The sequence below is a fragment of the Trifolium pratense genome, linkage group LG2 (assembly GCF_020283565.1).
Source record: "Trifolium pratense cultivar HEN17-A07 linkage group LG2, ARS_RC_1.1, whole genome shotgun sequence".
NCBI classification, from domain to species: Eukaryota; Viridiplantae; Streptophyta; class Magnoliopsida; order Fabales; family Fabaceae; genus Trifolium; species Trifolium pratense.
The window spans coordinates 9711167-9738716 of NC_060060.1; the positions used below are offsets into that span (position 1 = coordinate 9711167).

Genomic DNA, 27550 nt, shown 5'->3' on the forward strand with positions numbered 1-27550 from the left:
ACATACCACGACATTATGAAAGTGCCTACAAAGATGACAAAATAAAAGTTGATGTATATATGTCAATTTGAATCAACGAAACATCGTACTAAAATGAAAAACCAACAAGCGCCGCACAAGACAACGACAAACACAACGCTGCACGAAACGACCACAAACTTAAAAAACAAAAATGAAGAAGCAAATTTATGTGAATAATCACTTATTTAAATGAAAAGAAAATCAAAAACAATTTAGAGGGGTGATTTTGGGTCAAAAAATTGACCATAAACCACCCCTCCTTGGTGGATGAACAAAAAGAATAAATTAGGATTTAGAGAGAGGGGGTCGCTGCTGTGTGAGTCAAATCTAACGTTGTTGACGCCAAAGTTTTGCTAATTGATATATATATATATAGGGGTTTTCTAACTTAGACCCTAGTTAGGTCTAAGTTAGCAAGGTGCATCTTTTCAATTGGACCAAAATACCCATTCTTTTTAATTAATTAACCAAATTACCATCAATGGACGCGGATCCAGTGTCGCGCGCGTACCGCAGGACCATGGTTACAGGCCGTTGATTTCCATCAGACAGCCAAGATCGGATCTCATCAAGACTGTCTAATCAATCAGACAGCCCAGATCATCCGAATCCATCAGATTCCAGCGCGTGCACCACACTGGATTACACACTGGAGAGAAGAATCTACTTTTTAAAAGCAGGACACGTGTCGCTGCCTGATTGGCTGGGCGTGATTTTTTTCCATTTAATACTTTGAACTCAATTATTTCGTTGTAAATTAATTTTTTATTTTTTTTTTATACCAAAATTCATAATTTTTTTTTCTCTACAAATAGAGACTTGGTTCGTTTGATTTGGACACAGAAAAAAAAAACTCAATTTTTCACTACCTTAATCTCATTTTTCACTACCTTACATCAACTCACTGAAACCATTCTACCAGGAAAATGGTTTCAGAGTACAAATCTCTGAAACCATTCTACCAGCTAAATGGTTTCAGAAGCAAATAACTAAGAATCAACTTACTGAAACCATTCTACCAGCAAAATGGTTTCAGAAGCAAACACAATTAATAAATTACTCACTGAAACCATTCTACCAGTAAAATAGTTTCAGAGTACAACTATGTGCAACCATTCTACAAGCTAAATGGTTTCAGAAGCAAATAACTAATAATCAACTTACTGAAACCATTCTACCAGCAAAATGGTTTCAGATTACAACTCTCTGAAACCATTGTACCAGATAAATGGTTTCAGAAGCAAACACAATTAATAAATTACTCATTGAAACCATTCTACCAGTAAAATGGTTTCAGAATACAACTATGTGCAACAATTCTACCAGTAAAATGGTTTCAGAAGCAAACATTAGTTTTTAATTACCGTTTTATCTCATTTAATTAACTAAAAATAGTTTCAGGTCTCCAAAAATTTCATAAAATATACCAAAAGTTCCAGAATATTATCTACTATTTTCCTGGTATAATGGTTTCAGTGAGTTGGTTGAGTGGTGCGTGTTAAATTACAACACACAAGTAACGTATTTAGTAGACAAAAAATGAGATTAAGGTAGTGAAAAATTGCATTTTTTTTTCGGTGTCCAAATCAAACGAACCAAGTCTCTATTTGTAGAAAAAAAAATTATGAATTTTGGTATAAAAAAAAAAAATTAATTTACAACGAAATAATTGAGTTCAAAGTATTAAATGAACAAAAATCACGTCCAGCCAACCATTGTGTGACACGTGTCCTACTTTTAAAAAGCAAATTTTTCTCTCTCCAGGGTGTAATCCAGTGTGGCGCACGTGCTGGAATCTGATGGATCAGGATGATCTGGGCTATCGGATTGATCAGACAGTCTTGATGAGATCAGATCTTGGCTTTCTGATGGAAATCAACGGTCTGTAACCATGGTCCTTCGGTACGCGCGCGACACTGGATCCGCGTCTATTAATGGATATTTTGGTTAATTAATTAAAAAGAATGGGTATTTTGGTCCAATTGAAAAGGTGCACCTTGCTAACTTAGACCTAACTAGGGTCTAAGTTAGAAAACCCCATATATATATATATATATATATATATATATATATATATATATATATATATATATATATATATATATATATATATATATATATATGGGGTTTTCTAACTTAGACCCTAGTTAGGTCTAAGTTAGCAAGGTGCACCTTTTCAATTGGACCAAAATACCCATTCTTTTAATTTTTGAAAGAATAGAGCAACAGGGGCATTTCTGTAATTTTACACCAACAGTACACGCGCCCCACCTTCTGAAACCATTAATAGACGCGGATCCAGTGTCGCGCGCGTACCGAAGGACCATGGTTACAGACCGTTGATTTCCATCAGACAGCCCAGACAGCCAAGATCTGATCTCATCAAGACTGTCTGATCAATCAGACAGCCCAGATCATCCTGATCCATCAGATTCCAGCGCCTGCGCCACACTGGATTACAACCTGGAGAGAGAAAAATTTGCTTTTTTAAAGTAGGACACGTGTCACTCAATGGTTGGCTGAGCGTGATTTTTGTTCATTTAATACTTTGAACTCAATTATTTCGTTGTAAATTAATTTTTTATTTTTTTATTTTTATACCAAAATTCATAATTTTTTTTTTGTCTACAAATAGAGACTTGGTTCGTTTGATTTGGACACCGAAAAAAAAAACGCAATTTTTCACTACCTTAATCTCATTTTTTGTCTACTAAATACGTTACTTGTGTGTTGTAATTTAACACGCACCACTCAACCAACTCACTGAAACCATTATACCAGGAAAATAGTAGATAATATTCTGGAACTTTTGGTATATTTTATGAAATTTTTGGAGACCTGAAACTATTTTTAGTTAATTAAATGAGATAAAACGGTAATTAAAAACTAATGTTTGCTTCTGAAACCATTTTACTGGTAGAATGGTTGCACATAGTTGTATTCTGAAACTATTTTACTGGTAGAATGGTTTCAATGAGTAATTTATTAATTGTGTTTGCTTCTGAAACCATTTATCTGGTACAATGGTTTCAGAGAGTTGTAATCTGAAACCATTTTGCTGGTAGAATGGTTTCAGTAAGTTGATTATTAGTTATTTGCTTCTGAAACCATTTAGCTTGTAGAATGGTTGCACATAGTTGTATTCTGAAACCATTTTACTGGTAGAATGGTTTCAGTGAGTAATTTATTAATTGTGTTTGCTTCTGAAACCATTTATCTGGTACAATGGTTTCAGAGAGTTGTAATCTGAAACCATTTTGCTGGTAGAATGGTTTCAGTAAGTTGATTATTAGCCATTTGCTTCTGAAACCATTTAGCTTGTAGAATGGTTGCACATAGTTGTATTCTGAAACCATTTTACTGGTAGAATGGTTTCAGTGAGTAATTTATTAATTGTTTTTGCTTCTGAAACCATTTATCTGGTACAATGGTTTCAGAGAGTTGTAATCTGAAACCATTTTGCTGGTAGAATGGTTTCAGTAAATTGATTATTAGTTATTTGCTTCTGAAACCATTTAGCATGTAGAATGGTTTCAGAGATTTGTACTCTGAAACCATTTTCCTAGTAGAATGGTTTAAGTGAGTTGATGTAAGGTAGTGAAAAATGAGATTTAGGTAGTGAAAAATTGGGTTTTTTTTTTCTGTGTCCAAATCAAACGAACCAAGTCTCTATTTGTAGACAAAAAAAAAATATGAATTTTGGTATAAAAATAAAAAAATAAAAAATTAATTTACAATGAAATAATTGAGTTTAAAGTATTAAATGAAAAAAAAATTAACGCAGCCAATCATATGCTGACACGTGGCCTTTCTTTTTTAAAAAGTTTCTCTCTCCGCGTGTGGGCTGCAGCCACGCGCGCCTGTCGGCGCGTGTGATGCACGCGCGCGGATTTTGTGCAATCACACGCTGCCACGTGTCCTAGGGGTGGGAAAAGAAGGTGGGGGCGCGTGTACTGTTGGGTAAATTACAGAAATGCCCGTGTTGCTCTATTCTTTCAAAAATTAAAAAAATGGGTATTTTTGTCCAACTGAAAAGGTGCACCTTGCTAACTTAGACCCAACTGGGTCTAAGTTAGCAGCCCCCATATATATATATATATATATAGTGATGGATCTATGTTAAGGCCTAGTGTGGCCATGGCCACACCAAAATTTTCAAATTTTATATGTATGTATGTATGTATGTATGTATGTATGTATGTATCTATATGTATGCATAGAGTTAAATATGTTTTGTCCCCATGAATTTCACTCAGTTGTTTGGGACATCGCATATGTTATGCAGGAGTCTGATAACACCGAAAAATGCACTATTTATTTAATAAAATTAGCTTAGTATTTTACTATTTGTTTGCATTTTTCGTAGTATTATTACTATTATTTTTATGTATTTCAGGTATGTCCGGAAGCTATCAAATAATTTATAAGTTACAAAATAAATGCAGATAAAGAATTGGATCGGATCAAAAAGTAAAAAGGGAGGTGAAGGCCAAAACAAACAAAGTCCAAATGGGCCAGAAAGCCACAAAGTAGCAGCCCAATTCACAAACATGTGCTGCCCGCCATGCTATTTCATAGGCACATAATAAACATGTGGCGCTCGCCACCTCCTTCCAAAACGGACGCCATGATCTTATCAGTTCCGAATCACACGCAGAAATCTCAACGCATCACAACGGATTAGTGATTTTGAAGGAGAAAAATATCTTCCTCTCAGCCTATAAATACAAGACCGATCAATCATTATTTCACACGCTTTACTTTCCTGCATTCAATTTGTTTTTAGCATTCAAGTAGACTTTATTTCCGATTCCTGTTTTTGCAATTCAATTCCAGTTTCATTTATCATTCATGTTCTTATCTTTATTTACCATTGTTTGTTTAATTCCAGTCACTGCTCATATCGTTGTTTATACTTATGTTGATGGTTTATTATATAATTATGATGTCTTTATTTATAACTATGTCTAGGTAATTTAGTAAGACTGGGATGTGAAATAGGAAGCAGGTTTAGATTCAGTAATTGATTTGTGAACTCAATTTTAAACCAGTTTTCAGTCTCAGTTTTTAAATTAAATTAATAATTTTGCACGAGAGTCAAAATTAACTTAAGCTATAAATCAATAGTAAAAAATAAACATTAATTTTAAACACCGTGACGGTTCTTTAAAGTTAATTAAATTATTCTGATTTTCAAAAAGTATTTTATAAACATTGAGTGAGCGACAACAAAGCATTAGTTTTATATAGGGGTGGCAAAACGGGCCAGGCCCGCCGGGCCGACCCATTTGACCCACCATTTTTGGCGGGCGGGGCTGAGGTTTTCGGCTCGCTACCTTAAGGTGGCCCGCCCCCGCCTAACCCGCCTAAAAAACGGGGTGGGGCGGGGCGGGTTAGCCCGCGGACTTTTTAATTTTTTTATATTTTTTTACTTTTATTGAAAATAGTGTGGTGCTTGCTCTAGGAACGGTTCTTGACCCAAGGATAAAACTTTCTACTTTGGAATTTTGTTACTCAAAAGTTTATCCACTTACTTCTAAATGTAAAATGGAAGAAGTTAAGAAGATGTTTTACGGTCTCTTTGAGAATTATTCTTCCATTCCTAATTCATCTACCACAACTTCCACAAGCATTACATCTTCCGCTACTCCGTCTACCCACAAATTGACTTCCAGCTTGTTTGCTTGTTTCAAATGGGAATTATCACTTGCTAGTATTTATCCTTTTATCTTATATTGTAATGAATTATTTATTAACTTAGTTGATGTTTCTATTAGTTTAATTAAGGGTAATTGTAAGTATTAGTTTAATTAAGGATAATTGTAAGTGCTACTAGTATTTTTTTTAACATAAACTAGGAGGTAAGAATTGTGAATTTATAATTCAAATAGTTAAAAAAAAAAAAAGAGTATTTGGCGGGTCGGCCCGCCAACCCGCCAACTCGCCAATAAACGGGCGGGCTTGAGTTGTTGAACCCGGACACCTAAGTTTCCCCGCCCCGCCCTGCTTTTGGGCGGACTTAAACAGGGCGGGCATGCCCACTTTGCCGCCCCTAGTTTTATATAGCATAGTACAAGTCAGCAACACGACAGTGTGAGACTTGTGTTTTTAAGTCAATATAGTTTTATGAAAACTGAGTCTTTTATTAATACAAATTAATTATTGAAATCATTGAAGCAACTAAAATTCACATTCCAGTTTATTAAGTCATATTATCTTGAATACAGTCTAATTAATTATTTAAACCCCTTTTTAATTAATATCTAGCCTTAACCTTACAACATATTAAAAACACAAGCGAAACATTGAAGAAATAGTCTCTGTGTTATCAATATTCATTTATAACTACACGATATACCTGTGCACTTGCAGTAATACCGCAACAGAGTCGGGGTTCGAATTCCGGACACTCCATTTATGATGCACTCAATTTTGATCTTTACCCTTAAGAAAACTTATATTTTCGAATGATAATTTTGTAGGTATGTTTAAAAAAAGTTCATCCAGAAAGAAAAAAAAGAACACAAAATATTTGATTTTTAGGTTATAATTTTCATTAATTTTATCTTAAATTGTTATCATTTTAAAATATCATATTTAAATACATATCATATCATGTAAAAAAAATGATAAATATTTAAATTGTTGTCATTTTAAAATGTCATATTTAAGTACAATTATTTAGTGTTGTAAATTTCCACTTGCATAAGTTTAATGTTAAATATGGTGAAGAAAATACTAAACTTTTAATCTTCCCTCTATCTCTAATTTTTTTTGTTTTTTTTTTTTTGCTTTTTATTTTTGTCTCAAAATTTTTGTTCTTTTAAAAAGTAAGTAAAATAACATAACATTTCAATATTTATTATTTCTTAATTTATGCGTGAAATTCTAAAGTGACCAAAGGTTTGAAATAGATAGGGTATATGTTTCATGCTTGAATTCAATATTGTCATTTAAAAATTTTGATGTTAATAAATTTTGGCCACACCAAAAATAATCCGTCCATATATATATATATATATATATATATATATATATATATAAAGGGAAGTTTTGTAGTGGCATTTATTTTCATAATAATCATGGTATACTTGTTCAAGCTCACACCATGTAGTTTCCCTTTGAAGTTACAGTGAACGAGTGTGAAGCCTCAGCTCTAAAACATGCATTGTTAATACATTGTCAAGTGGCTTTTCTTAGAATTGAGTATTGGGCCTAACTCATACTTATAAAATCGGCTTGTAACGTGAGAATTGTCTCTTACTTATAAACCCTTGTCCAAGCTAACACACATCTGATGTGGGACTTCTTAATACACCCCCTCACGCCCAGCACTATTGGGCTTGGTGCGTGGATGTAAATTGTGGGTGGCCCGATAGCGGGTGGCCCAACGGATCTTGGAGAAGCTTTGATATCATATTAGAATTGAGTATTGAGTCTAACTCATCCTCGCAAAACCGGCTTGTAAAGTAATGATTGTCTCTTACTTATAAACCATTGTCCAGGCCAACTCACATCTGATGTGGGACTTCTTAACAGCTTTGAGAGTGTCATTTTTGAAAGCAATAGTCAAACAATTGTAAATTCAATTCTAAATGACTATAGGTATGAAAATGTGCCAGGCACCCACTTGTCAAGATAGCTTTCGTTCGTAGGCAAGCTAATAGAGTCGCTTACAATCTAGCGAGAGCATCTATATTTCAGTCTAGCCGAAGTACTTATTATGATCCACCAAGTTGTATTTCTTCAATTATCTTAAATGAAATGATATGAATATATCCCTCACTACAAGAAAACATAATATTACTGACCAAACTTATTGAGGGCTTTTAGCCCTCAGTAATGCATTTGTGGGTTATTGAAGGCTAGGAGCCGTCAGTATTGCTTCTTGAAGAACGAAATAATTTAAAACGGTACTATTACGCATTAGTGACGGTGTCAGGCCGTCAGTAATGCATGCGAAATTAAGACGGTGCCAGGCCGTCAGTAAATATATAGCCGTTGCGCAATTAAGACGGTCCTGGGCCGTCAGTAATGCAGACAGCAATTACGACGGTCCCAGGCCGTCAGTAATGTTATGAACGTTACGCATTTATGACGGATTATGGCCGTCAGTAATGCGTATTTGAATTTTAAATTCCAACGGTTGTATATTACTACTCCTATATATTACTACTCCTTCACTTCATTTTTTCATTTCCATTCTCTCTCTAAATTTTCTCTAACTTCTCTCTTAAATTTTCTCTAATTTCATACTTTCAACTTAATCTCCATACAAAAAGTGGTAAGTGTTTGTGTTTTACTTTTACGAATTTAAAATTTTTGTTTTGTTATTTAAATGTATATGTTCTAATATTTGTTGTTTACCATTTTTAATAGCAAGTCTTATTCTCGTGAGGAGCGGAGTTCGTGGGCTAGGTGCGCGCCAAGTAAGAATCTACTCGGCACCCAAGTAAGTAACGTAATTTTAATTTATATAGTGATAGTTTTTTTTTACCGTATACTTAGTAATAGTTATTAATTAATACTTTGTAATTTGTTACTAATATTTTCTTATCACTATGTATAAAAGTTATTGTTTTTGTAAAAAAAATTAAAAAAATATATTTAATTTTGTTTATTTCGAAAACAGAATTATTTTTTTTAAATAAGTATTTTTTTTTTCAAAAAAACAGTATATTTATATTCTTTTTTTAAAAAACGAAATTTTTAAAAAAAAAATTTAAAAAAGAAATTTTTTAACAGTTTGTGTATTTTTAAAAAAGTAATGTAATTTTCATATCTCCATCTAAAAAGTGGTAAGTGTTTGTGTTTTACTTTTAAAGTTAAAATTTTTACTTTGTTATTTAAATGTATATGTTCTAATATTTTGTTGTTTACAATTTTTATTAGCAAATTCTCGTGGTCATCGGAGGTCGTGGGTTACGAGCGGAGTTTGTGGTTAGGAGCGCGCGCCAAGTAAGACTCTACCCGGCACCCAAGTAAGTAATATATGTAATTTTAATTTATAATATTTAGTGATAGTTTTATTTTTACCGTACACTTAGAAATAGTTACTAGCATTTTATTATTACTATGTATTTAAAAAAAGAAAAACAATTATATTTTAAAAAATTATAATATATATGTTAAAAAGTCGGTAGTTTTGTCAACTAAAAAACTTAGTATTTTTTAGATTTAATAAACCATAAACTTTAAAAATAAAATGTTAAAAGTTTATATGTTATTGTTGAGTAGACATATATATATGTCCAAAATACTTTTGAAAAATAAAGTAATAAATTTAATACATATATTGATCTAATTATATATTAATTAAACTACGCAGATATGGATTTTACCAATCGTAATTGGATGTACGATAGACATAATCCTGGAAAGAGGGGCCGGGTTAAAGAGGAATTTAAAATAGGGGTCGAAATGTTTATCAATACAGTAAAATATAATGACATTGTGATACGTGAAGGGGGAATTAGATGTCCGTGTGTACTTTGTCGATGTACAAGAATACGGAGCGAAGATGAAATTAGGTCTCATTTATATAAAAAGGGATTCCAACCTAATTATTGGGTTTGGTCAAGTCATGGCGAGGGATGTTCCACGACTGTTCCCGTGAATCAAAATCGTGCTTCAAGCAGTGTTTTTCAGCTCGTTGTTGTTCCCGAATATTATCATCAGCATTATGATCCGTTTAATGAGATGGACAATATGATAACTAATGCCCTTGGGTTTAATACGCCGATTTATGTGCCAAATGATGTCGACGACCCTGCAAAAAATTATTACGAAGCAAGACAATTGGTTGCAAAGTTAGGACTCGGAGCGAAGAGAATTGACTGTTGTGTTAACGGGTGTATGTTGTACTATAGCAACGAATTTGGTGTAGATGACGGTGCATTACTTGAATGTAAATTTTGTCAAGAACCAAGATATCGTGTAACAAGAAATTCACGGTCAGTCAGAAGGAAGCCAATCCCAAGAAAGGCGATGTTCTATTTACCCATAATACCAAGGTTGCAAAGGTTGTATGCATCGATGCAAACTGCCAGTAAAATGACATGGCATCGTGAAAACTATGAAAGGAGAAAAATGTCAGGTGAGTTGCGACATCCTTCTGATGGAATGGCTTGGAAGCATTTTGATCAAGTTTATCCCGACTTTGCTTCGGAGCCACGGAATGTCCGACTTGGGTTATGCTCAGATGGATTTACACCATATACTCAAGTATCAGCCACTCCATATTCATGTTGGCCTGTTCTGATTACCCCGTACAATCTTCCTCCTGATATGTGCATGTCAAAACCTTACATGTTTTTAGCCGCTGTAATACCAGGCCCATCTAGTCCAACTGTTGGTATTGATATCTATTTACAACCTTTGATTGATGATTTGAAGAGATTGTGGAACGGTGTTGCGACGTATGATATCAACCAAAAACGAAATTTCAATATGAGAGGAGCTTTGATGTGGACCATTAATGATTTTCCTGCATATGAGATGTTGTCTGGATGGGGGACACATGGTAAACTAGGATGTCCTATTTGCATGATGGACACCAAAGCGTTTTGGTTACACAACGGTGGGAAGGCTACTTGGTTTGACTGTCATCGTCGGTTCTTGCCTACTGATCATCCGTTTAGAAGAAATAAAAATGCTTTTGTTCATGGTGAGACCGAGACTCGTGATCCACCAGATTATTTGACATCCCGACAAGTCTGGAACAAAGTGAAAGATATTCCAAAGGTTGAGGTTGTAGGTGGTGTTGCCTCTAAACCGCGTGGTTATGGACAAACACACAACTGGACAAAAAGAAGTATCTTTTGGGATTTGCCGTATTGGAAAGACAACCTTTTACGTCACAACCTTGATGTTATGCATATTGAGAAAAATGTGTTTGAAAATATATTTAACACTGTCATGAATGTCAAAGGAAAAACGAAAGATAATGACAACGCGAGGAGAGACATAGGGTTGTATTGCAAACGTAACGAACTGTTGTTGGTGGAGACATCTAACGGCAAACTTCTTAAACCTCGTGCAAACTATACTTTATCTCCTGACGAAGCAAAATCTGTTTGTCGATGGGTAAAAGAAGTGAAGATGCCAGACGGTTATTCGTCGAATTTGGCGAGATGCGCTGATGTTGACCACGGAAGGATGCGTGGGATGAAAAGTCATGATTGTCATGTTTTTTTCCAGACTTTACTTCCGATTGCATTTAGTTCTTTACCCCAACATGTATTGAATCCGCTTATTGAAATCAGTCAATTTTTCAAGAATTTGTGTTCGACAACGCTAAGAGAGGCTGATCTCATCAAGATGGAAAATGACATTCCACTGATCTTGTGTAAGTTGGAGAGAATATTTCCTCCTGCCTTGTTTGATTCTATGGAGCATGTTGTGGTGCATCTTGCATACGAGGCTAGACTTGGTGGGCCGGTTCAATATAGATGGATGTACCCGTTCGAAAGGTTCATGGGTTATGCAAAACGTGCCGTGAAAAACAAAGCTAGGGTCGAAGGCTCAATTTGTGCAACATACTTACACCGCGAAACAATTTACTTTTGTTCGCATTACTTCAAAGACACGTTGTCATCAAGCCATATACGCAATGAAACTGAAACATCTCGGCCTGTGAGAATTCACCCATTAAACATGTCAATATTCAGCTTGCCTGGTCGTAATGGTGGTGGTGAGAAAGTGTTGTATCCTGGTGACAAAGTTCTCTATTCGGCGCATGTTCACTTGCTGATTAATTGCAATGAAGTCGAGCCATATTTACAGTGAGTATTTTTAATTAGTTAATAAATAATTATTTATTCCAATTAAGTTTGCTTATAACTAACGATATTTAATAACTTAGGATGTTTTTAACACAACATACTTCTGCTCAAATCAATTCGCAATTTCCAGCATGGTTCAAAGAATACATGTACCAACAAACACCCGCAACTCGTGTCATACAACACTTGAGAAACTTATCTGATGGCCCAAAGTCAACCGTTAAACAATGGCACACCTACTTTGTCAATGGTTACAGATTTTAGACACACAGTTGGAGTGAAGGAAAAACAACAGTAAACAGTGGAGTGTGTATGAAAGGTGTGACTGAAAATGGTGAAGGACATTTTTACGGTGTCATTGAGAACATATTTGAAATCGAATACAATTACCTTGATTACAAGAAAACAGTCGTGTTGTTTTACTGTAAATGGTTTGATCCTTCAAATAGAGGTACCAGATATGATTCAAAGACTAATACCGTGGACATAAAAATGAACAAACATTATCCATTGTATGATCCGTTTGCTATGGCTCATAACGTCAGACAAGTTCACTATGTCCCTTATCCATCGACTACAAGGGATAAGCGAGGTTGGTGTGCCGCAATAACATCAAAACCAAGGGGTCTGATTGAAAAAAATGAGATAGATGAACGTGAAGATGAACCATATCAGGAAGATGAGATGTCCAATGTTGATGATGTCATTGCAGTTGAAACTTTTAATCAACTTTGTGTACAAGAAGAAGCCGAAGAAGTACCTTCTGATGGTGATGTTGATGAAGAGGACGTCGAAGCTAATGGTGATGATGAAGGCAGTGATGATGAAGATGTATCAGATTGGGATGACAATTAATTTTATAATATAGTTATCCGCGTTGTAATAATATTAATCGTTGTACTTGAATATTTGTTTTTGGTTGCATTTGTTTATCGTTTAATGATGATGAATTATAAAACAATATATATATATATATATATATATATATATATATATATATATATATTTGTCATGTATTTCTTAATTATATAAATATATTTGTCATATATTTTTTTATTATAGATGAATCCAGATGAAGAAAATTTCGATGATGACAATGTCGATGATGACATTGATGATGTTCCACCACCACCGGGTGTCGGACGCGGAGGACGCGGACGCGGTGGACGTAGACGTAGATTACCCCGCCGCGTTGTTCGGAATCGATGGTTGGAGGGTATGCCCAAGTCTCGAACCGTAGATGGTGTGGAAGAGGAGTATGACTCCTACGACGACGATGATGACCACGAGGACGAGGAAATTGCCGATATTGCACTTCTAGCTCCTCAAAATGAATTGTTGGTTGACCGGTATGGTAGACCCATCATCATGCCATATACCGCCACAGAGTAAGTTAATTATTATTAAGAATTTGTGTTTAATAAATTAATTGGATATATATGATTATTATTCTTAACTATATATATATATATATATATATATATATATATATATATATATATATATATATATATATATATATATATATATATATTGTGCAGTTTGCAACCCCAAAATCCGGCAAATAAGGCAATCAATAATGCATTGAAATCCAAATTTCAGGCTCCATATCTCAACTGGACGGAGGTCAGGGCAGATGAGCGTGGATATCAACAATTTTGGAATGGCTTCAGGGTACGTTTTTATTTATAATTAATTTTTTATCCAATCAATTTTGTTACTAAACATATATTTACTAATTTATTAACAATTTTTCTTTATTTTTCGTAGTCGCAAGTAACTTGGCTAAATCACCACACAGCGGCTATTGAGGCTATATTCAACAGAAAAGCCACCAAGCGTCTGTCAACCTTACTTTTTGAAGCGCGGAAAAAGATTAAAAAGGATCCTTCAAAGCCACCACTTTGGCTCGCTGGTAACTCATACCCTATGTTGTGCCTCAGATGGGAAGAGGAAGAGTATAAGGCAAAGTGTATAAAGAACAAAGCCAACAGAAATACCGATGAAGCCAATCGTGCGTGCGTACACTCTGGAGGGTCGAAATCTGCCGGAACGCTTCGTCTTGAGTTCATTCAACAATTTGGTCGTCCACCCACCTTTATGGAAATGAATGACATGATGCACAAGTATGCAGATTCCGGTGAATGGACGGGGGCAAGGGCGCAAGAAGTTTCGGTAAGTATTTATATATATTATTTATTATTTATTTCTTATAACATTATTTTTTAAACATTATAATTATATTTAATATTATAATTAATTAATTATAATTATTTTTTAATTTATTGTAGAGGTTGACGCAAATTTGGGCTGAAGAATATAATGCAAGCCAACTACGACTACCACCTCATAGGCGAGATAATGAGGAGGTTCGTCGAAACAAGATGTCATTGGCTTTTGTTAAGAATGCTGGTGGTGCGACTCGAGGTCGCAAATTCGCTGCTGGGTGTACATCTTCTTTATATGCAAGTGACCCAACTGGTTTGAGAGATGTCACTTACACATCTTCATCTTCATCTAGTACAGGACGCTCTCGTCCAGCTCAAAGAGAGGAAACCGATGATGAGTATGAAGCGCGAATGAGGGCCACGTATCGGGAAGAATTCCGCGAAGAGTACGAAGCAACATTTAATGAGCGGGTGGACCAACGGGTCCAACATGTATTGCAGGAATTCTTTGCGCAGCAGAGGGCGCCGGCGCCGGCGGGGGTTGGATCATCATCTCAGGGATCGGCACGACAAAATCAAAATGCCGGTGAACAAGAATATCGACCGGATTTGAATAGCATGGTCAATTTGAATCAGCTGCCGGAGTACCGAGAGGGTGATCCAGTACTGAGTATGAGCATAGAGGATATGAGTCAAATGCTTAATGAACCAATTCATTTACAATTTTTTGATCCTGTTGGGCAAACAAGTGGAAGCAGTAGTGGCGGAAGCGGTAGAAATAATCAACAAACTGCTTTCACCGAATACCATCGACAGAGATCATCAAATCCATATCAACAAGACTTCATAATCCCACATGACAACCCCAATCAACCCCAAGACAACTTCTTCCCGAATCAAGCCAGCTTTGATCCCAATCAAGCCCCAATTAACTTCGTTCATAGGCCTGTGGCACGACCTCCGCGAACGTCACTCCCCGGAGTCGTAATAAATGAGGGAGGTAGAGGCCGAGGCCGAGGAAGGTCGCGTCAGCCAACATACAGTGGCAAGGGGAAGCGACCACTATATCAGCCGCCTGACCAACCTTGATGTGTAATTTTAATAATCTGTTGTTCATTTAATTATTTGTATAACATAACGACAATTTATATTGTGTTTAATTGTTTTCTTTTTGTAATGACAATATTATCATTATGTTTAATTATGCTTATGTTAAGTATTTTTATTATGCTTTTTATTAAATTTTAATATTTTTTTGTAAAAATAAAATTATATTTAATATTTTTTAATTATTTATTATGCAGTATATTTTTTTAAAAAAACTAAATTATTAAAACTAGAATTTTTTTTAAAAAAATTAATAATTTAATTATTTAAAAATCAATATTAATATTGATTTTTAAATAATTAAATTATTAATTTTTTTTTAATGCGTTAACATTACTGACGGCTGCAGGCCGTCACAAATGGGAAAGCAATACTGACGGCTGCAGGCCGTCATAAATGAGTAAGTCTTTTGATTGTGACCGTTGGGCATTATTGACGGCTCCAGGCCGTCAGTAACGTTATTGACGGTCCTGGGCCGTCAGTAAACATTACTGGCGAGCTAATTGCAGAGGGCCCAAGGCCGTCAGTAATGCATGCATTTTAGACGAAATTTGTGCATTACTGAGGGCTTTTGGCCGCCAGTAAATGCATGTTTTCTTGTAGTGCCTTGCTTTAAAAAAAAGATATCTTTTTAAAAAAAATTAAAACCGGCCCAACATAACCCTAGCCCATCATCTAGTAATCTTCGTATAAATTTATGATTTTTCTTTCGTTGATAATGCTAACAAAGGTCAGCGGCGCTTCCCTAAAGCTCCATTTCACTCTCTTTCTCGTTTGTTCACTGTACCATCATATCTCCCGCTAATTTGTTCGTAAAAAGTAATAAAAATAGCCTTCCATGATCTCTATATCACTCATCGACCGTTCATATATTGTTTATTCTTGTATCATTTTGTCTCCATCAGATCCACGAGCATGACAACAAAACTCAATTCGCATACTATTATTTTAGATCTAATCAAATCGAAGTCATAGTTATACTTTAATGTGTACTTATATCTCAGGTGATTCATAATTTCCTCTCATAAATTTATATATATTTTTTCGGATTATTTTATCTTTTTTATTCGTGTTTCATTTTGTCTCCATCAGATCCACGAGCATGACAACAAAACTCAATTCGCAAACTATTATTTTACATCTAATCAAATCGAAGTCATAGTTACGCTTTAATGTGTACTTATATCTCAGGTGATTCATAATTTCCTCTCATAAATTTATATATATTTTTTCGAATTATTTTATCTTTTTTATTCATGTTTCATTTTGTCTCCATCAGATCCCCGAGCATGAGAACAAAACTCAATTCTCGGATTATTATTTCAGATCCACAGCTCAGGTGATTTATAAATTTCTCGCATCCTTTGTATATTTTTTTCTTGGATTATTTTATCATGTTAATTCTCGTATCATTTTGTCTCCATCAAATCCACGAGAAAACAAACTTAATTCACAGACTATTATTTCAAATCTAATTAAATGAAAATCATCATTATACTTAAATATGTGTAACAAAGCTGAAGTGATTTATAATTTTCTCTCATCAGTTGTATTTTATTTTTCTCTGATTATTTTATCTTGTTTATTCATGTATCATTTTGTCTCCTTTAGATCCACGGGCACGACAACAAAAATTAATTTGTTGATTATTATTTCACATCTAATCAATGGAAATCATCATTCTACTTCAAAGTGTGTATTTATAATGCCGAAATCATAATTTCTCGAATCAATTTTGTGTGTATATATATATATATATATATATATATATATATATATATATATTATTTTTTGAGATTATTTTATGTTGTTTATTCTTTTATGATTTTTTTTTTCATCAAATCCACGAGCATGACAATAAAACTCAATTCACAGACTATTATTTTAGATGTAATCGAACGAAAATCATCAATCCACTTAAATGTGTTCTCATATATAACAAAACTCAGATTATTTATTATTTTATCTTGTTTATTCTTGTATCATTTTGTCTCCATCAGATCCATAAGGATGAGAACAAAACTCAATTTACAGACTATTTTTCTTGTTTGCTTTGATAATGGCTAAGAAAATAGTCAACAACTGTGATTTTCTTGATTAAATTCTGAATGAAGAAGTGAAATTTTGTCTTTTTTTTTAGGTATGCAACTGTATTTATTATAATCTATTTAATGATAATTCATTATTGGTTTTTTGGATTTCAATCAATAGCATTACTATTTGTTTTGATTAATTTATTTAGGAAATTTGAATATAACCTTTTAACAAAATTGTAAAAGATATCGATATAGAGTACCTACTTTTAAAATTGATTAAATAATTCGATTCCCAAACCTAAAATATAGATGAAACAGTTAAAAAAAATGTATTTAATGTGAAAATGATGTATAATTAGGAGGAAGCTTCTTGCTGGAAATGGATCAAACCACCTTCTCAAAACATAATAGCGGAAAGAAGTGGAGAACCAAAAGCAAGGTCAAGTAATAAGGCAACAATATGAAAACATGTCAATTATGGAAGAATTGCATATAGGTATGTTATATTTTACTTTGGTGGACATTACTTCTTACTGTTAAAATTAATGTTTGATGTTTGATAACCAAAATAAGGTTATTCAACATGTTAAATTGAAAAATTGAACTTTATATATTTAGGTTATTAGAATAGTTCAATCACCACTAGAGGTGTATTGATCAAACCAATCAATCCGACCAAACCCATTAAATCCAACTCAAACAAATGAGTTGGCCCATGTCATTGGGTTTCGGGTGAAACCGGATCGACCATGAGCCAAAGAACACATTGACACACTAACACGGACCATCAGCTAAAAATCACATTGACCCATTGAAAATAGTGAAAATAAGTTATTTTTATGAAAAAGTATGATCATATTATCATTTTATGATGCTATAAAAATAGTGAAAATATGTAATCATGCATATTTTTTTTGTTGACACAAGTTACACTAATTTTACAAAAAAATATAAAGGTTGAGTAATTTTTATAAAAAACGATGAATCTTCATTTAGTCAATTAATATTTGAAAAAAATGAGTAGGTTTATCAAATCTGGTCCAATACTGAAGCATGTGATTATTTTATTGGATCCATATTAAAATTCGAGTTTGGTTTTAGCCAAACTATCAATGATTATAATTGTTCCTGACAAGTTTAAAGCGAAGAGCATGTAGAAATCAGGGAACCAAGCAAGCTTCGCACCTATCGTTTGTCTACATCTCTTTATATGGGGACATAAACCTAACCAAGTGACGCAATACGAAACGGTCCATGTACCCACTACTCCCTGCAGCAAGCAGCAATCGATGATGGATTTTTCAAGCTAAACAAAGGAAAGATGCATATATTAAAATGAGACCTCTCTATCAACCGCTGATGAATTAAATCTTGTCCAAAGCAGCCCAGAATCAATCAAAAGTCACATCGAGGGATGATCAATCAACAAGACTGAGCACACGAGCACGAGGATTACCAAAAACCCGTGAGCCATTAGCACGATGAACGACTATACTATCGTCAACATGGAGTATCTACGCACCTAGCTTTTTCGAGCAATATCAAGCAAAAACACTCTTGATGAATCCAGCTCGTGTGAAGCTTCGAACAAATTAAAATAGAGCGCAAGTTGGATATGAGAATAGGGAGAAGAATGGTGTTTGACATGACCTTTATGTATCCAGACGTGTTTATTTAACGTTTTATCTGATCATTGTCCGAGTTTGTTGTCATTTAATGAAGAGAATTGGGGGCATAAGTCGTTTCGAATGTTGAAGTTGTGGTCAGAGTTCCTGGGCTCTGTCGAGTTTGTTAGAGAGAAGTAGATATCATTTCAGATTATTGGATGTGGGGGTAATGTTTTGAAGGAAAAATTGAAGCTACTGAAGGGTTGTTTGAGGGGCTGACAGGTTAAACACAATCAGAATATTGAGGGGCGTTTGACGGATGTGAGGGGTAGGAGGAGTGTTTTGGAAGAAAAAGGTGAGAACGTTGTTTTAACAGAGTTTGAGAGGGAAGAAACTCAGCTTCTTTCAGACCAAGTTTACTTTATTTCCAGTGTCCATTGTAGTATCCATTGGAATAAGGCTCGTTTGTTGTGGCTAACGGAAGGTGGCGTTAATTCAAAAGTTTTCCATGGGGTGATGTCAGCTTGGAAGAGGGTTAACTCTATTGTTAGCATTATTGTTAATGGTTCTTAGGTGGAAGGTATAAATGGGGTTCGTGAGGCAGTTTTTAATCACTTATCAAATCATTTTCAATCAGTAATTGTGGAAAGAGTTGGGGTTTAGAATCTTTAGTTTCGATCTATTAGCCAAAATCAGGCGTATTGGTCGGAGATGTCGTTTAGTGATGACAGTAACAAAAGTCTCGGACTAGATGGGATTAACTTTGGCTTCATTAAGGATTTTTTGGCTAAGGTAAACAACATGTTTATCGTTTTGATTCCGAAGGGGGATAATCCTCAGACTCTTGGTGATTTCCATCCTAATTTTTTGGTTGGGGGTATGTATAAAGTCCTAGCTAAAGTTTTGGCGAATAGATTGAAGGCAGTCATGGGGGATGTCATATCAGAGTCTCAGTTGGATTTTGCGAAAGGACGTCAAATCCTCGATAGTATTATGATTGCGAATGAAGTGGTTAATATTGCGAAGAAATAAAAAAAATAGTTTATTATGTTAAGAGTGGATTTTGAGAAAACTTATAATTAAGTGGAATGGAGTTATTTAGATGTGGTGCTTGGAAAAATGAGGTTCTCAAGAAAATCGAGGAGTTGGATGAAAGAATGTGTTGGGTCAGCGACAACTTATGTTCTTCTTAATGGATTCCCGACGTATGAATTTCCCTTGAAGCGTGGATTTCGTCAGGGGGACTCTTTGTCGCCTTTTCTCTTTTTAATAGCGGTAGAGGGTTTGCATTTGTTGTTAATGGCAACATCAGACGCTGGTATGTTTACTAGTGCATGGTAGGTGGGAACTCAGAAATTCAGTTTGTAGACGATACTCTGATTATGGGCGAATATTCAAGTCTTTAAGGAAATTTTGATCCTTTTTTAGTTACTCTCTGGTTTAAGGATTAATTTTCTTAAAAGTATGCAAATTGGGGTTAATGTGGAGGAGTCTTGGTTAGTGGATATTGCTTTCGTGCTTAATTGTAAAATTGGTCACGCTCCTTTTAATGTGGAAGAGTCTTGGTTAGTGGGGGGCGAGTGATGAGGTGCGTAAGTTTCATTGAACAAGGTGCTTTGTTCGTCGTACTAATGAGTTCACTTGGTTGGTGATTCATGTGCTCGTAGTGCTCAACCTCGTTGATTAGTCATCCCTCGATCTAATTTTCAATTGGTTATGGCTGGTATGCTTTAGATTTTCAACAAGACTGGATTCATCAGAGGTTGCTCAAGAGGACTAGGTGTGTGGATGCTCTGTGTTGACAGTAGTAGTTGATCATCGTACCTTAAAGACTAGGTGTGTGGATGCTCGGTGTTAACAGTGTTAGAGCTCTTTTAATATTTATCATAAATTGCATTATTGATTTAATATAAATCCATATATGTGATTTAAGCTATTATTATAAATAGATTTCTTGATTTAATATAAAACTATGAACCAGACATTGTTTTCTCTGTGGTGCAATGTGGTGGAACTGTGAACTTGGCAGTGTCTACAGTTTGTCTCTTCGGTTCTTGTAAGTTAGTGACATTTGAATTAGAATTAGTTCATTTAATATCGAGGCATCAAGAAAACCTGATTCTTGGTGCGCAGCACCACAGGCTTTCTAATGACTCCAAAAAGATGAAAGAGTTGAAGCAAATCATTCTGCAACACGATGAGTCACAATATATAAATTAATGAAAAAATTGAAACCAAGAGCTCTTAATTAAATAAGAACATCTTTGCTGTTCACCCCATGTCTTCTATAGGCGAACACCCTACTTAATATATATATTATAAAAATTTATATGAGATATGAATCATACATTCATATCTACAACACAAAATTGCACCAATTCATGAACACATATCGCATTATTAAAAGTCATTTGTGATTCATCGAAATATATAGTTCATACAAATGACTGGCTCATAAGATCACATCAAATTATAAACTTAAAATTATGTCAACAAAATATAATCTACATGATCTTGCAATTTCATTTAATAAATATAAATATCACAATTAATATGGAAGAAAACAAGCAACTTATGAAGTTAATATGAGCACGCAAAAAACTGTTACGATGAAATTCATAAATAAAAGTCACTAGGTTTGGTCTAGTGGTGAGGAGTTTGGATGGTATGCATGAGATTATGGGTTCGATCCTCTGCTCCATTGTAAACAAAAAAGAAAAAGAAATTCATATATTAATAAGAAATATAGAACCTATTTCGATAAGGATCTAAATAAACTAATTCCTTTCGTGGATAACGGTAAATATAACAAAAAAAACACTGATCACACCATAACCAGGTTAGAATATGTGAATCCATGATACAATCATATTAAAAAAAAACCACAAATACAAATAACACAAACAGAGAGAAGAGAGGAGGGGGAGAGAGAGAGAGAGAGAGAGAGAGAGAGAGAGAGAGAGAGAGAGAGAGAGAAATTATTTCAGATATCTCTGGTTCTGGTGCAACATTTCGAATGTGAATGACCTTGGAAGGTTCAGCCATTTCGAATCACATGTAAAAACTGGAAAAAAATATTGTAAATTAGTGATTATGTTAGTTTCTAAGATTTAGATCCTAAAATTCCGGGGAGAATTCCGAAGGCATCCCTCAGTTGATCAATCGATTGATAAACAAAAATTAATAAATAAGTGATTATGTTACTTTTGAAAGGTTAAACCCTAAAACACCTTCCATGTTCCTCGCCTCATAAATCGAGCTGGATCTAGTTAGCTCTTTAAAATTAAATGGTAGCATTCATCATCAAACCCTACCGTTCTTAAGTAACATTCGTACAAAGATGAACATGCTTATTATGAAACTCACAATGCAAATCGAACACCAACAAAAACATAAGAAAAAGAAAAAAGTAATAAAAGCTACACATATGCATCATAACAATACATAATCAAAACCCAATATATAGAGAGATCAAAATCCAATTGGAAAAATCGCGAGGTTTTCTTAAAACCAAGTGTTATTCGAATAAAAGTTTAAACTTTTTGTCCTACTCAATCGAATTTGAGAGAAACAAAGATTCTCAATTCAACACATTAATCTATGAGTGAAGTAGAACAAAGGAGTGGTGAAAAAAATGACACACGAGAAAAGGGTATCTCAACTTGTAAAAAACGTGCTTTGTAAGATTATAATAATTTAATTTTTTGTAAAATATTATTATTTACAAGAAATGTAATAATAATAATAATAATAATAATAATAATAATAATAACCAATTAAATACATCAATAATACTCCTTCGATGATTGGTACCTTATATATGCAAAATTTGAATTTAACATATATTAATATATAAGACAATGATATAATAACATTAAATTATTAGATGATGAGTATCAAACTCCGGATTATTAGCTAGAGTGTTCACCTTATAATAATTGGTATTATTTAATGAATTTATCAAATTTATACATGTCGGGTAACTATTAAATTATTCAAAAAAAATTATTATTATGTTTTTGTTCGGTTTTTATAATAGGTATATGGGTCATATTGGTATATTAACTATTATGGTTAAATATATTTATTATTTAATTTTTATTTTGTATATAATATAAAATTTGTATAGAACCCATTTCTCCTTTACTTATCCTTGTGAACCCTAGCTTCCACGCCGTTCTTGATTTCGTAGTCATCCTTCAAGATTTGTCGCCATTCAACCCTTAGTGCCACCCAAGCTTTTGTTTTAGGTTTCTTTTTCATCTTTTCCTTCATTTCCTCTTAAACTTTTATTCTTCTTTGTTTTCGAGCTTCATTGTTTCTCCTATCAGTTTTTCTCCCTTGTTCTCCTTTATATATTAGCTTATATTTATTTTGTGTTTTTGAACTTCAATTCGTTTAATGTTGTTGGTGCAACAAAGTCTGTCATCCATGGCATCTTCATCAGAAGCACCATTGAACACTGCATTTGTTAAGTCCATGGTTGTAAAGCCTTAACCAACCGGCAATAATATTGACTTAGCATGACAGTTTAACCATGAGAAGGACCTGATTATAAATAACAAGGTAACATGTGATTTTTGTTTGGTCACCTCATCTGGAGGAATTACTAGAGCAAGACGACATCAATTGGAAATAAAGGGAGGCATATTTGCTTGCCGTAAAACACCATCAGATGTAAAGGGGTTGTTGCTGGTAGATTTGAATGAGAAAAAAATGAGAACTTGAAATGGAAAGAGGTCACATGAGCCTAAAGTCAGGTGACTTGTGAAATTTTGAGTGTCACCAGTCAGATTGTCGGGTAATAACGGCTCGACTAGCCTCTTTCCATTTTGAGTTCTCCTTTTTTTCTCATTCAAATCTACCTACAGCAGCACCTTTACATCTGAAGGTGTTTCACGACAATCAACTACGTCTCCCTTTATTCTCAATTGATGTCGTTTTGCTTTATAATTCCTCTAGAAGAGGTGAGCAAACATAAATCACATATGACCTTGTTCATTTTATTCAGGTCCTTCCGCGATGGTTAAACTGCCATGCTAAATCAAATATTATTGCTGGTTGGTTTAGGCTTTACAACATTGGACTCAACAAATGTAGAATTTGATGGTGCTTCCAATGAAGATGACATGGTTGATAGGCTTTGTTGCACAAACAACATTAAATGAAGTTCAAAAATAGAGAATAAAAATAAGCTAATAAACGATCACATGGGTGAAAAACTTAAGCTAACAGAGGAGAAACAAAGAAGTTCAAAAACATAGAAGAATAAAAATTTAAGAGGAAAAGATAAAAAAGAAACCTGAAACAGAAGCTTGAATGTGGCATTGGGGGTTGAATGGCGACAAATCTTGAAGAATGACAATGAAATCAGGAACGGTGCAGAAGCTAGGGTTCACAAGAAGTAAGGGAGAAATGAATTATATACAAAATTTATATTATATACAAAAAAAATATTAAATAATAAATATATTTAACCATAATGGTTAATATACTATTATGACCCATATACCTATTATTATAAAAACTTAACAAAAATATAGTAATAAAAAATATAGTAATAAAAAAATTCAAGAATTTAATAATTACCCAATATGTATAAAAAAATTTAATGCATTAAATAATATCAAATATTATAAGGTGAACACTCGAGTAATCCGGAGTTTGGCTACGTATATACTCATCATATAATTATTCAATGTCATAACATTTATTTGTATTAATGTATTTTAAATTAAATTCAAATTTTGCATATAGGGACCGATTTGTATTTAAGTCGTTATTATTATTATTATTATTACGACATTTCTTGTAAAGAATATTTTACAAAAAATTAAATTATTATAACCTTACACAGTCTTTTAAAATCTTTGGCATTTTTTAGTCAAAATAATCTTTTATAATCCCAATTAAAATTATATTATTATATTATGTGAATTATAAGTATGTGTTATGAGTAACACACAAACTCTCTCTTTTGCGTCTTAGTTTAATTTTCTCACTTTTTACAAATTTTTTATGCTCTTTTTTTACAACTTGAGATACCCTTTTGTTGTATGTCAATTTTTTTTCACCACTCTTTTGTTCTTCACTCATAGATTTATGTGTTGAATTGAGAATCTGGGTTTCTCTCAAAATGGATTGAGTTGGACAAAAAATTTAAATTTGAATAACACTTAGTTTTAAGAAAACCTCACGATTTTATCCAATTGGATTTTGATCTCTATATATTGAGTTTTGATTATATATTGTTATGATGCATATGTGTCGCTTTTATTATTTTTCTTTTCGTTATGTTGTTTTTGGTGTTTGAATTATGTTGTAAGTTTCATAATAAGCATTTCCATGCTGTACAAATGTTACTTGACAACCGTAGGGTTTGTTGATGAATACTACCATTTAATTGGCAAAGAATGAATGGAAAGTGAACGAGCTAATTAGATCCAGCTCGATTTATGAGCCAAGGAACTCGGATGTGTATTAGGATTTAACCTTTCGAAAGTAACATAATCACTTATTAATATTTGTATATCAAATCGATTGATGAGCCGAGGGATTCTTTAGAAATTCTCACTAAAATTTTAAGATTTAAATCTTGGAAAGTAACACATAATCACTAATTTATTAGGCTTTTTTTTCCCATATTTTTACGGGTGATTCGAAATGGCTGAACCTTACAAGGTCATTCACATTTGAAATGTTGCATAAGAGAAATCTTAAGTAAATTCTCTCTCTCTTCTCTCAGTTTGTGTTGTTTGTAATATTTGTGGGTTTTTTAATATGATCATATCATGGATTCTGTTATTCTAACCTGATTATGGTATGATATGTGTTTTTTGTTATATTTACTTTTATCCACGAAAGGAAGTAGTTTATTTAGATCCTTATTATAAGCAGTTCTATATTTCTTATTTATGAGTTTATCTTTTTTGTTTACAATGGAGTAGAGAATCGAACTCCGGACTTCATGCATACTATTCAAACTCCTCACCACTAGACCAAACCTAGTAACTTTTATTTATGAATTTCATTTTAACAAAAAAAGGGCTTGTTCTCTTCCATATTAACTTCATAAGTTGCTTGTTCTCTTCCTTATATATTAATTGCGATATTGTAACCAAAAAAAATATTAATTGTTATATTTATATTTATTAAATGAATTTCCAAGATTATGTAGATTATATTCTGTTGACATAATTTGAAGTTTATAATTTGACGTGATCTTGTGAGCGAGTGATTTGTATGAACTATATATTTCGATGAATAACAAATGTTTTTTAATAATGTGATATGTGTGCATGAATTGGTGCAATTTTGTATTGTAGATATGATTGTACGCATCTCAAATAAATTTTTATAATATATTTTTATAATATATATTTTAAATATTGAGTAGGGTGTACGCCAATTGAAGACATGGGGTGAACAACAAAGATATTCTTATTTAATTTGGTTTCAATTTTTTCATTTATATATATATATATATATATATATATATATATATATATATATATATATATATTGTGACTCATCCTGTTGCAGAATGATTTGCTTCAACTCTTTTATCCTTTTGGAGTCACTAGAAAGCTTGAGGTGTTGCGTGCCAAGAATCGGGTTTTCTTCATGCCTCCAAATAAACTATTTCTAATTCAAATGTCTCAAGCTTACACGAACTGGCGAGAGAAATGGTAGACTGTGCCAAGTTCACAGTTCCACCACATTGGATCACAGAGAAAACAATGTCTCATTCATAGATTTATTTTAAATTAAGAAATCTATTTATAATAATAGCTTAAATCACATATATATGGATTTATATTAAATCTAATGCAATTTATGATAATATATTAAAGGTTTAACTACACATTTGATACATTGCTTTTATTTTACGTTTTAATTTGGTGTCTTACGTTTCTACCGTTTGCATTGGCAGACAATTTGCATATGTGGACAGACACGTGGATACTTGGACACGTGTATACTTCAAACGGTGTTAGTGGCAAAATTAATATAAAGTACTAATTAATGCAAATGGTGGAAACGTAAGCGACCAAATTGAAAAATCTATTTATGATTGATTCTGGGCTGCTTTGGACAAGATTTAATTCATCAGCAGTTGATAGAGAGGTCTCATTGTAATACATGTATCTTTCCTTGATTCAGATTGTTTAGCTTGAAAAATCCATCATCGATTCCTGCTTGCTGGAGGGATTAGTGGGTACATGGACCGTTTCGTATTGCGTCACTTGGTTAGGTTTATGTCCCCCTAATTTTTGTATATATACATATATATATATATATATATATATATATATATATATATATATATATATATATATATATATATATATATATATATATATAGAGGAGGGATCCGTTGACTCTAGGAGTAAGTCTCCATTGACTTACTCCGCTTAATAACTCGATATCGGCATTATATTTCTTCAATCCAACCGTTGAATTTAAAGATCTCATTGAGTAGATCAACTCCACAAATTTTTATAAAAATTCAAAATCGTTTGATACTTTTTATGATAACTTCAATTGAACGTACAACAAACTTTTAAAAAAACCGTTGAATTTCAATAGTCCAAATACATAACTAATTTTTTAAAATTTTTATAAAAATTTGTGGAGTTGATCTACTCAATAAGATATTTGAATTCAACGGTTGGATTGAAGAAATATAATGCCGATATCAAGTTATTAAGCGGAGTAAGTCAATGAAGACTTACTCCTGGAGTCAACGAATCCCTCCTCATATATATATATATATATATATGCATTCACACACTTAGTCCTCTCTAGAAACCTCTGACGAATCAAGT

The 27550-nt window shown here is 33.3% G+C and overlaps 1 protein-coding gene and 1 long non-coding RNA gene across 3 annotated transcripts; both read left to right on the plus strand.

Annotated features, from left to right (window-relative positions):
• Positions 1–9720: 9720 nt before the first annotated feature.
• Positions 9721–11636, plus strand: LOC123904131. Its single transcript, XM_045953825.1, has 4 exons — positions 9721–10117; positions 10223–10834; positions 10952–11492; positions 11606–11636. Exons 1-4 carry the CDS (start codon positions 9721–9723, stop codon positions 11634–11636), a joined length of 1581 nt encoding a protein of 526 aa, XP_045809781.1.
• A 4551-nt stretch (positions 11637–16187) lies between these two features.
• On the plus strand, positions 16188–27007 carry LOC123905822. 2 transcript variants are annotated; one of them, XR_006808534.1, is made up of 4 exons: positions 16188–16270; positions 16359–16418; positions 17475–17611; positions 26886–27007. It is a non-coding gene; the product is annotated as an uncharacterized LOC123905822 (long non-coding RNA). The 2 variants fall into 2 exon arrangements; XR_006808533.1 differs by lacking the exon at positions 26886–27007 and adding an exon at positions 26265–26440.
• The last annotated feature ends 543 nt before the right edge of the window (positions 27008–27550 follow it).